This window comes from Nematolebias whitei, chromosome 16 (assembly GCF_014905685.2).
Source record: "Nematolebias whitei isolate Nwh7 chromosome 16, NemWhi1, whole genome shotgun sequence".
Lineage (NCBI taxonomy): Eukaryota > Metazoa > Chordata > Actinopteri > Cyprinodontiformes > Rivulidae > Nematolebias > Nematolebias whitei.
Genome location: NC_056513.1, coordinates 1,730,987 through 1,743,051, shown reverse-complemented (window position 1 = coordinate 1,743,051; position 12,065 = coordinate 1,730,987). Strand labels below are relative to the sequence as shown.

Sequence of the window (12,065 nt, the reverse complement as noted above, 5' to 3'; positions counted from 1 at the left end):
TTGTTAGGCTGATGGTCCTTCTTGAGTATGTGATCAGCTGGTTTTGGTTGTCAGCAGCAAACTGGTTGATCCACTCTGAGAAGGTGCTATTTAAGAGACTGAGCTGAATACAGCACCTCAGACTGAAGAAGTCTCTCGGACGAGAGACGAAACGTTTCTACATTTTTTGTTGTTTTGCTTTGTTTTGGGCTTTTTTGAATGTCCAGAGGACCAGATTTAACTTTTTTAGATTCCATAGTGTCTGTACCAACTTTCTACAACGTGTTGCTGGTATAAATTTGATTATAACTGTTCTTATATTTGATGTTGTTTTTGAGTGAGGAAGGAGAAAGTTGTAAAGTTCCTGTGCTAATAACTGACAGCTGATTTCAACACAAGCATGAACTCCTCTCAACGATGGCTGGAGGCAATTAAAACTGTCATTAAATGTGGAGGACAAAACATCTTGATTCAAGGACTGCTTTTAGTTTTTGTGTGATGTGATCGTGTTGAATTACTTTGATTTAGTTACATTTGCTTCCTGCTTCTGGACTTCTTCCTGCTTTTGATTCCTTGGAGTTTCACCGGTCCTGGCTGTGTCCGTTTTCTGAAAGTAATCAAGTTGGTCATTAAAGACACGGTTTTTCATCTTTCTTTCAGTAAAAGAGCATACATGTTACATATCGTGGATGTACATTCTTCTAACAGTTACAAACGTTTTCAAGTAGTTTTAGTGAGCGGGTTATTATTTTGACTTGAACAAGAGGAACGTGTGCCAACGACCAGACTCAAAAACCCGTTGCTGTGGCTTGGTGGTCACTTTCTTTCATTAGTGGGAGATCCACAGAAGCCATGTGTTGTTTGATGCGTCTGAACAAGAAACAGGAAAAGGCAGATGCTGTGCGTCGTGCACCAGCCTCTAACGTTGCTCGGAGGATGAGGTGGTGTTTGTGGGTGAAGGAGCAACCTAATTGGGCTAAGTCAATTGCATCTTATCTTTGTCCGTGTGTGTCAGCGAACAGAAAAATCAACATTTGTCTTTCTCGAAAGGAGCAGCACTCGTCATATTTCTTCATTTTCCTCTCTCGCCACATGCTCCAAATCTGGCAGGACAGTTAAACACATTAGCCACACAATATGGAGTTGTCATGTCTCACCAGCAAAACAGATGTCGTGTTTCTTCTTCCCAAGCAAGCAGCTTTTTACCAACACAAGCAAGAATCAGCGTTAACTGTGTGTATTGCCTCATGATGTGTGTGCCAGTCTTCTTTTGCTTTATAATCATACGTGCACATGGATTTATAGTGAAACTTGTGCTCATATGAGCCTTTATCAAATGCATGTTTTTCTTTGGGGTGCTCCCCATGCATGTGTTGCTGCAGCGAGTAGACTCGGTTGAAAGGTTTGTAATTGTTTTAGGCTGGATGCCCTTCTGGACACAACCTGGACACCAACTTGCAGCTGCAGGATTTCATGACAGCGTCATTAACCACCCGGGTGCCGCAGGCTGCAACGCATGCATGACTGTCTGAAGAACAGGTTGGCTTTCAATTTTAACAAGATTTCCACTATTCTGTTATTATTGTTTTATTACACAAAACCCTTTTGATTATAATTATTCTTCAGTTTTTGCATTAAAGATAATGAATGTATACTAATTAGTGATATTAAAGTCACAGCCATTATTGCATTCTTTGTCCCTTTCATTTGTATTTTTGTGTTTTTGCTCAGCACATGCAAACATTTTAAAACTGCTTTAAATGTTATTAATTATTTAATTAAATTGATCCAGTATCAGTTCCAAGGCTGGGCTGTTTTGAAGTACATGCTTAATAAAATAAGATTGTTATTTTTATTATCATTAAAATTATTATTATTAATTATCTCAGCAGTTAAGGAGGGCAGGCTGGAAGGTGTCAAAAATTGGACTTGGGTTTAATTCTCTTTCTGCAATATATTTAGAGAAAAACAGATATTTAGGTTTATATTTTTTCATTGTATTACAGTGACAAAGCCAATAATACTTACAGTACTAAAATGTATTAAAATAATTAATTATGGTTAATGCATTTTTTAATTTATTTTTGGGGCCATTTTGGAACTTACTTACAAACTGGAATTGTTGTTTGGAAGCTGGGCAGCACGGTGGTGCAACTGGTAGAGCTGCTGCCTCTCAGCAAGCAGGTCCCTGGTTCAAATCCCGGTCCAGGGGCCTTTCTGGGTGGAGTTTGCATGTTCTCTCCGTGCATGCGTGGGTTTTCTCCGGGTACTCCGGTTTCCTCCCACAGACCAAAAACATGCATGTTAGACTGATTGGTAACTCCAAATTGTCCCTAGGTGTGAGTGAGAGAGTGAATGGTTGTTTGTCTCGTTTGTCTCCATGTGTCCCTGTGATGGACTGGAGACCTGTCCAGGGTGTCCCCCGCCCCTCGCACAGTGATTGCTGGACATGGGCACCAGCGACCCCCGTGACCCAAAATGGAATAAGCGGGTAAAGATAATGGATGGACGGATGGATGTTTGGAAGCTCGTTTCCACCAATGGAAATAAATACAACGCTAAAATGGTATGTCATGATAATGAGTTTCAGTGAGATACAAAGTCATAATTTCGACTTTTAAAGTCATATTTTTTACTTTTAAACTCACACACATGTATACATATATACAAAAACAATATGTTTGTGCTGCTGTTCAGCATATTGTTTTTATACTACAAAGCACGAGTGCTTAGCATATTTTTAATTAACGTTTTTCTTAGTTCATATCTTAGATCTTATTATTGTTTTTCTTTTACATTTTATACTTTTGTTGGATGTAACTGGGACCCTGTGTACACAATTTAGTTCCACCACGTGGTACGAAAGGCAAATGATATATAATGTATATATAATTATATACACATAATTATGATTTTGAACATCAATATTATGACTTTGAAAGTTAAAATTATGAATTTGTATCTCATAATTATAACTTTGAAAGTCATTATTACATTTGACGTTGTATTCCTTTTCAAACCTGAAAAAATAAACGGGCTTTTATACATATTGCGTGCAGTATTTGTCTATTATTCCAAAATGCTGTATTTACAGTTGTAAATTAATTTTAAAGTTTGAGTTTTAAAAACAAGTACTTGTGTTTTCGCCCCTAAACTCTCCGCCGTATTGCGAAGGAAACTATCGTAAAATGTCGCAAAGGCGGAAAGCAGCGGGCTAATTTGAATCGTCTCCATAGTTACTGATATCCGGCTCCCGCAAAGTTTGTTATGGAGTTGTAGAAAAAAAGAGTAAACTTAGAGGTATTATATCGTTAATATACGGTCTTTTTTTGATCATATCCTGACGTTGTTTGCTTCATGGACTTTATGCGGAAAGTTGTTATCGAATACAAAACATAAAGTTTGACCGTAAACGTTACGGGGGCTAACATTAGGCTAGCAGAGTTAGCCACCCCGATGACGTAAATCAAATCTATTTCTACTGATGCTGCCCAGGATCTGATGATTCTGGTGTCGTTAGAGGTGAAGCGTGTCTAAACAGAGTATATTTTAGAGAACGGGTCTGTAATCCTGTAGCATATGCAGTAAGGTAAGAAGCTGTGCATCGTGATGTCATCTTTGTGAGATGATACGATGCAGTTTCATCTAAACTGATTCGGTCTTTTTGCATCTTACAAGGCTCAAAATGTGCTCCACTAACGAAGACGGTCGCCTCCTGGTGTTGGAGGCACAGGTGAAGAGTTTATCCGATGAATTATTACAATGCCAGGTATGTATGAATGTTTCTGCACTAACTTATGGTCTGCAATATAAATTACCATTGTATTTGTTAATAGTACTTGTACCTCTTGTTGTTGTTGACTGTTATTTGCTCAGTTGCTTGTGATAAATACTTCAGTTTTTTTATGTCATATACTAGAGTACAAGTTAGATATGAAAGTATTTGGCATGTGTTTGTAATTATCATCTCATTAAGCAATGGGCAGCACATGTCAGCAGTTAATAATATTAAAGTAACAGTGTTTTGTAATGAGCTGTCTCTGCTACTAACACTTTTAACTGAAGTTGACATTCATCTTCAAGCTGTTTGTGTGCAGTACAGCATTTACAGCACATCTTCAATATATCCAAGTTATTAGTTTTTAATTCTGCCATTGTTTGGTGAGGACATACCTGATGCTGCGTTAAACCTTGAGAGATAATGGTGTTATGGTCATTTTAGTCAAACTTGAAAACTAAGTTTTGTACAGTTTCACACGATATTGCAGGTTTTGTGCGATCTGTTAGCGCTCAGAATAAAACTGACTGTGTTGGCTAATGTTGATTAGATGTTACAAACATGTTGGTTTGACTCCCAAAAGTTAATGTAAAACCAATTATTATCTTCGGAAAGTTAAAAAAATGTATTCAGTGGTTAATAATACATTTTGCTAACAGACAGACAGAGTTGACTCCAATAACAAATATCTCAACATGATCATCCAGCACTTGAAGAATGTGTTGGGTATGACTGTCAATTACTACCACTCCAGACTTTTAATTAGAGCCCAGCCGATATGGACGTTTTGGCTATCGTTGATACTGATATTGGGAAGCAAAGGCTAATACCGATAACTGATACAATGGCTGAATTTTTCTTTTTCCACCCACAAGAATCTAAGTAAGCCTGAAGTGGAGCGGGACTTGTTTATTTAGCGCAGCTGTTAGCAGCCATGAAGCTAAGCTCCTCTGATCCACGCTGTACATAGTCCCACAATAAGTTTACAAGCGCAGCACTGGCATTAAAAACAGTTTTCCTAAAGTCTGTGGGCATTTTATATCCTCCACTATTCACCATAAAGTTCAAGTTCAAGTGTATTGTCATTCGCATCACATGTGGTACATGAGGTGGAACGAAATGATCAAGTGTGTTACAAAAATACAAATGAAACAGAGAAACGTGTTTAAACCACGAGTCATGTATGGGGACGGTCTATTGACCACAGCAGAGTTTATTTTTCTTTGCAGACAAGAAACAATTTCAGACAAACAATGCATTTCATAGAGGACGACGAAGATAATGTTACTAACGCTGAGACATTTTACCTCTACATTACATTTATTGTTCTGGATAAAGTTTTACAAGACAATAGTCTGCTAGGTTATCTAAATGTTAGCTTGCTAACTTAAGAGGCACGTAGCTAATGACAAGCAGGATGAGTCAGAGATTCTTTATTGTCATTCACACCTCGTGTGGTACATGTGGTGGAGTGAAATTATGCACACAGGGTCCCAGTTACATCCAACAATAAAATGTCTAAGAAAAATAACGATAACATCAAAGATATGAACTAAGAAAAACATCAACTAAAAATACACTAAGCACTGATAGCATAAAAACATTATGTTGAACAGCAGCATGAACATGAGTCTGTGTGAGCAGATGAGCACGCATGAACACACCAACATGAAGTAGATCAGCAGCAACGTGAAACAGATCAGCAGCAACGTGAAACAGATCAGCAGGTTGGAGGATTAAAGAGAGTTTATTATTGTTGATTTGTTTTACAGATCAGTTAAAATAAACTTCCCATGCTCCGTGCAGCTAAATATGCTACACAGCGTTGCTCCCTGCTTCTGCTGTGATGGTCAAAGTGAAACTTAAGTGAACAACCATGACTTGAAAGGTCTTCATGTGCCCTCTGCTGCATTCATTGTACAATTTCAGCTGGTTCCAGCATTTTAGGGGTGAAAATTAGAAGTGTTTATATCTGCGCATCATGGAACAATTATCACAGATATGTCCCGATATGTCCCCAAACGTCTATATCGGCCTAAAATACCGGCCATACAGATATATCAGTGGGGCTCCACTTTTAATATCAGTAAAATTGGCTGATTGCTGGCCTTTTTTGTGGCCAGTTGGCTGTAGTAACCAATACATCATTACTCAAAGTGTTGCTACTCCATCAGATGCATCCATATTGTTCTTTTATCATTCTTCTCCTTTCGGCTGCTCCCTTCCTCAGGGCATGAAGATTTGTTTTTATTTGTTGCCGGCTGCCCTTCCTGGCGCTGCCACAGCCTCTGTGTGGAGCAGAGACGGCCGTGTAGCTTGTCCAGGGGAGCAGATGGTGGGGGTTAAGGGCCTTGCTCAAGGGCTCAGAGTGGGGCAAACGAGGGTGGAGGCAGGTGGGGGTGCTTCATGTTTCCCACCCACATTTTCATGATGTTGGTCCAGGTAGTTGAACTGGTGACCTTCCAGTCACAGGCTCACCTCCTCTGCTCCCCCTGTTTCTTTACCATTGAACACTGTAAAAGTAATAACTATACTACAGTAAATGCAACATAACACATTAAAATTTTTCTGACTGGCAACTATAGCTGTTTTTGTTTTTTTTTGGCTGCTCCCTCCTTCAGTGTTCACATTGAGAGTGGAGCAGGTGCTTCATGTTTCCCACCCACATTTTGATGTTACTGTCAGGGGGACTCGAACAGGTGACCTAGGATTTCAGAGCAAAATTCAAAGATGTCCCTCTTGAGCTCATGCTCGCCCTCTGACCTTTGCACCACCACTCCCCTCTGCAACTATTTACAGCTAAAATTACAATGTAGCTCTATGTTCAGAGAGTGGGGGCAGATGTTCCATAATAAACTGCATAAAGGATATTTAGCTGTTTAGCCCTGTAGTCTTTTTAAATTCAGAGATCTGCTCTTCTCAAGGTTCAGCAAACACAACAGGAAGTTTCAGCACAGCCACATTTTCATGTTCGACGTGTAAAGAGACTAAATGCTCTTCATCAGATGTGAGAAGCTTCCATCTTAGTGGATCAGTGTTTCCAGGTTCCTCACATACTCACCACAAGGTGGTGTCTTATAACGCGGGTGTATTATTGACCCAGCATGTCTTATTTTGCATATAAGGACAACCTTATGGTTCAAGTCGAGTGACGGTGTAGAGTTCAGCAGGTCTGAGTTTTAGTCAGACAGTAGATGACACTGAACGCACCAGACTGCAGCATCTACTGCAGAGCTGCTTTGACAGCATGCGTGCCTGTTGCCTGATGGGCTCCATGAGTTTGAATCAGTTTGTGTTTATGCAATAACAAAGGTCTGATACATTCATAAATTTTACTGGGACACAAAAACATCCATTCAAAGTCATTCAGTGACTCAAGTTCACACGTGCATTGAATCTTTGATCCTTTTTGTGGAAGAAGTCTTCAGATTCTGTTCTGAAGCTAAACGGTGATTTGGAAATGTTCTGTTTTAATAAAAGTTATTTAACTAAAAGCATCTATACAAATATGTAAATAACTTGTTTAATTTATATATAATTTATGAAGAAATGAAACTCTAAACCATGGCCTTTATTTGACAATTAGAAGAAGAAGCTATGGGTCTGAAAGAAGGACACCATGTGCAAAATCTGAATTTACAAATACTTATTTTATTCTAGACCCCCCCACCCCCCCACCACCAAGCACTTGATGAATTTTGTGCTCCTGCTCCTGAAATAACTTAAATTAATTAAAACTAAAGAGCCTTTGATTTCTCTGTCAGTTGAAATATTAAAACTTGCACTTAACTCAGTTTTAAAATAAATGTAATGGATGACAATTTTACTAAACATTGTTTTTTTTCTTCAACGTTTATGACAAGTAATTTGATTTATTCAAGGGAAAGTCAATCAACAGCTTAACTCCTGTTTCTAATTAAATTATCCAGAGCAAGTTGTACATGAATACATTTTTAAACCTATTCCAAAGCGTAAAGTTGCTTGATCGTTTAATTTGACCGTAGTGCTGAGGGTTGCCAACGTTGAGCAGGCGAGTCAACATGCATTGATCAGATACGAAGATAAGACAGAACTTCATTGATCCTGCAGGAAACTGTGTCAGAGTTTCAGTACAAAGGAACAGACACAAGGAATCTCACAAGATATACAAAAAAATACCAACAATTAAGATCTCAAACAGGTGCAGACAGAAACATTAAAGTGTTTATTGCAGGATGAATGTTATTGTGCAGAAAGGAGGAGGAGTTGAACCGTTTGAAGGACTTCCTGTTGTTCTGTGGAGCACCTCGTGGTCTCAGTCTACGATAAGAGTCCAGGGTGTCATGCAGGGGGGGTGACGTGTTGTTCAGGACCTGGAGCAGGTTCCTCATCATCCTCTGTCAGAGACTGCAGGTCCACTCCAAGAACTGAGCAGCTCTCTTGTTAATACCTGTAACTGTAAATTATTTTACATTATTAGTGCAGTTTGCATCCATCTAGAAATGCTTAGCAACAAAGAAATTGGTAGATATATATAGTACAATATACAGTAAGTTGCTTTGAATATGCTATAGGTATAAATATATACAGGTTGTGAGTGTACAGACTATGAACAGGTTAAAATATGAAGGGGTATTAACAAACTATACAGTAAAAGAAAAATGATATATATAAGTAGGCACAGTAGGTAGTAAATGATGTGTACAGTAGTGGGCTAACAGATGAAGGTCAGGTGGTCCATGTGTTGTTGTTGTGTATGAGAATCCAGACTGTTGTTCAGATGTCAGGAGTTCAGGAGTGTGACAGCTGTGGGAAGAAGCTGTTCCGGTACCTGGTGGTCTTAGTCCGGAGGCTCCTGCAGCGCCTCCCAGAGGGCAGGAGGCTGAAGAGCCTGTGTGCTGGGTGGCTGGAGTCTGATCTTTTTCCCAGCCTTTTTCAGACACTGCTTCCTGTAGATGTCCTCTGTGGCAGGAAGTGGTGCTCCGGTGATGTGATATTTACCACAATGCTTTGTTTACTTCGGAGATTTTTGTTTTTATTGAGCTGCCATGGAAACCATCTTTGGTGGTCTTGTCCAGAGTAAGAACATCAGTGATTCTGTTTATCTAATAAGGAGCCTAAGATGTGTAATGCACATTTTAAATAGTGCCATTTGAATACCACTGATGTCTTAAGTCTCTGGCATAACGTACTTCAGGACAGTCATTAACTACAAAGAGTCTCATCTGTCAGCCAGCAAACGTTCCACCAAGACCACGCTAATTTTACTAATACGTCCTGAATTCCACTGGTCTCTCCCACTCTGCCATGTTTAGCCCATGGTGTTTCAGGATCTAGAGTCAAAATGAATAATTCAGCGATCATCAAACACTCATTCAATGTATCTTTAAGTGCACATACGGCAGAGGAGAGCTTTTTGATGAGGGTCCTCACTGAGCTCTTGTCAGTGGAACGGTTAATGGCAGCCAAAGGCCAGACGGAGGGAGGCCACATATTTCAAGTAAACCATGCCGCCTCATTTAATCATTAGCCGTGTTCCAGCGTTGATTTAGTGGGATCTGCATCCCTCATCACCCTCTTGCCTCCCCGTGTACATGCACATACACAGACAGTGATCTACAGATGTCCTTCCACTTTGTAAGTTCAGCTCGTGTCCTTATCAAGGGCTGATGCTGCCATTTTACTAAATAATGCATTAGACACTTTTGAACGGGGGCTGAAAATTCATGTACTAATTGGAGACCAGTAGATTCCAGTGGGAGGGTCGACTTTTATCTTCTGATGATGCGAACATAATTTATCAGATAAATTTATATTAAGTCGAGTTGGTGTAAGTCTCTTTTAATGTCAAATGTAGTTTTTAGATGTCCCTCATTAAATGTAATGTAGCTTCAAAATGTTTGAAATCCCAGCAAGACCATTTGAATTGGAAATGTGTCGGGGGGGCTGGCTGTGGGTTTACAAAACTTCAGGACGACTCTCTCTGTCATCAGTTTTGAGTTTCTTTAGCGCTCCGGATGGTAAACACATACAGAGACCAACTGATTAATAAAGCACGTGCACGCCCGACTACCATGTTTTGATTTGGCTCCTCGCTCTCCGCAGTCATAAATAGTTCATAATGACAAGTGTCAATGCTTGCTCCCCTTGAGTCGAAGGTCACATCTCCGCTGCGTAGGGAGCTTCATGATTAGAGAGGGCAGGCTGGATGAAAAACAGTTTTGTACGAGTTGTTTTAAATTATTGATTGACTACCCCCACTGTCATATGCTAATGTCACTGAGCATCCTGTTTAATATTTTATCTTTAAGGCCGATGAGAAGCTGCTTTTTCTTTTAGGCAATCATCAAAGTCAAATGTGTTACAAAATGCATGAAACGTATGTATGTCAATTAAAACGAGCAGCTAACGACTTGCTGAACTCTTTGTTGCAGGCAGACAAGGAGTTTGTGTGGTCTCTGTGGAAATGCCTGCAAATGGCAAATCCAGACTTGACCCAGGCCGTCAGTTTGGTAGTTGAGCGGTGAGTGGATTCATCTTTCCCATCGCCACCTGAGAAGCTCAGTAGCTGAATGTAACTTCATCTCACAGGTGGAGGAGAAAATGTGTGTGAAAGTTGTTCAAGGGGTCTTTAAAGCACCTTGGCCGTCCTGCAGGGGTTATGGTGGAATCTGGTGCAGATGCTGATTTAAGCCTTCTTATCCCCCGTCTCGCAGTTCAAACAATGAAAACCCTTTTAATGAAAACACTCTTCTTCTGCTGCTCACGGGCTGGACACTTGAAACAGCCCTGCCAAATACTCGTCTTTACGGGATAAGTTGTAAGATGGAGTAAGAGCTCTTTAGCTGCAATGCTAAGCCAAATGAAAGAGTGGCATGGGAACCAAAGGTCCACGCACATTCAGATAAATGGAGTATTTCACTCCGTTTTAAGAAATGCCACCATTATGTTTTCAGTTTGTCTTTGAATTTTAACGTTGCTCATTCTGTGCGTTTCAAGAGCTCATTTAATTAGTTTTAGGTCTTTTGTCCCTTCTTTTTGTGACCTTTATCATAAGTGTCTGAATGTTTACGAAGCATTCTCTGTTGTGATCCATCTCCCTTTGTACGTTGTTCAGCATCTTTCTTCTTCCACAATTTTTGTGCTAGTTCAACAAATCAAATCAAAACGTTCGGCTCTTTCAGGACAATCCTGCTATAACTTTTGGTTTTGGTGCAACTTTAGCTTTTTGAAATATTTAGCCTTTTCTAATAGAAAACAAATTCAATTCAATTCAGTTTATTTATAAAGCGCCAAGTCGCACCAGAATTCATCTCGGGCTCTGAACAGAAGCATTCGAGCTCATTTTACCTCCTTCAGATCTTTAGCTGTGTTTACAACCTTTTACTGCTCCTTTCACATTTTGTTCTGCTTCAGCTGCTTTCAGCTTCCTGCTGCTAATTTAAACTTTTTTCAGCTACTTCCAGCTGTTTGTCAGCTGTTTTGTGCTTCTTCAAACTTCTTTCTGCTAATTTCAACTTATTATGCTCCTTTCTGCAAGTTTCAGCTTTTTCTCCCATTTCAACTACAATTTAGCTCTTTTGATGCTAATTCAAGATTTTTCAGCTAATTCCATATTTGTTGCACCTTTTTTTAGACTAATTCAGAAAAAATGTGTTCTCTCCACTTCCTTCTTGTAATTTAAGCTTCTTTCATATTTTTTAGCTACTTTTCAGCTGTTTTTTTTTCCTAATTTTAACTTTTTTCAGATAATTTCTCCTTTTTTGTGCTCATTTCTTCTTTTTTCAGCCTAATCGGGCAAACGTGTTCTTTCTGCTTTCTTCTGCTAATTGAAGCTTGTTCTACCTTTTCAGCTACTTTTAATTTTTTTAGTTTTTTTTTTTTTAGTTAATTTCATCAATTTTCAGATAAATTCAAAATGTTCAAGGTAATGCTAGCTGTTTTTTTTGCATAAATAACTTCTTTATGGTAATTTCAGCTTGGTATGCTCCTTTCAGCTTTGTTCTTCTAGTTTCAGCTATTTTTACTATTTCAGCTGCTCTGTAGTGGTTTTATGCTAATTTTAGCTTTTTCAGCTAATTCCTCATTTTTAGCTAATTTGAGCTTTTTCCATTTCCTTCTGTTAGTTTAAGCTTTTTTCTGCCTTTTCAACTACTTTTCAGCTATTTTTAGCTAATTTCTTATTTTTGTGCTCATTTCTGCTTATTTAAACACAATTCAGCAATTATGTGTTCTTTCTGTTTTCTTCTGCTAATCTAGGCTTGTTCTTTCATTTCAGCTCCATGTCAGCATGTTTTTAGCTAATGTCAGCATGTTTTTAGCTAATGTC

General features: G+C 39.1%; 1 protein-coding gene across 1 annotated transcript in view; it reads left to right on the top strand.

The window, feature by feature from the left end:
• The first annotated feature begins 3,505 nt into the window (after nucleotides 1-3,505).
• cntln (centlein, centrosomal protein) overlaps nucleotides 3,506-12,065 on the top strand; it is a 66,295-nt gene continuing 57,735 nt past the window's right edge. Inside the window, exons 1-3 of the mRNA XM_037690415.1 lie at nucleotides 3,506-3,568; nucleotides 3,658-3,748; nucleotides 10,171-10,259. Of these exons, the coding sequence (XP_037546343.1) occupies nucleotides 3,665-3,748; nucleotides 10,171-10,259 (173 nt within the window). The 5' untranslated portion in view covers nucleotides 3,506-3,568; nucleotides 3,658-3,664. The remainder of the gene's footprint in view (nucleotides 3,569-3,657; nucleotides 3,749-10,170; nucleotides 10,260-12,065) is intronic.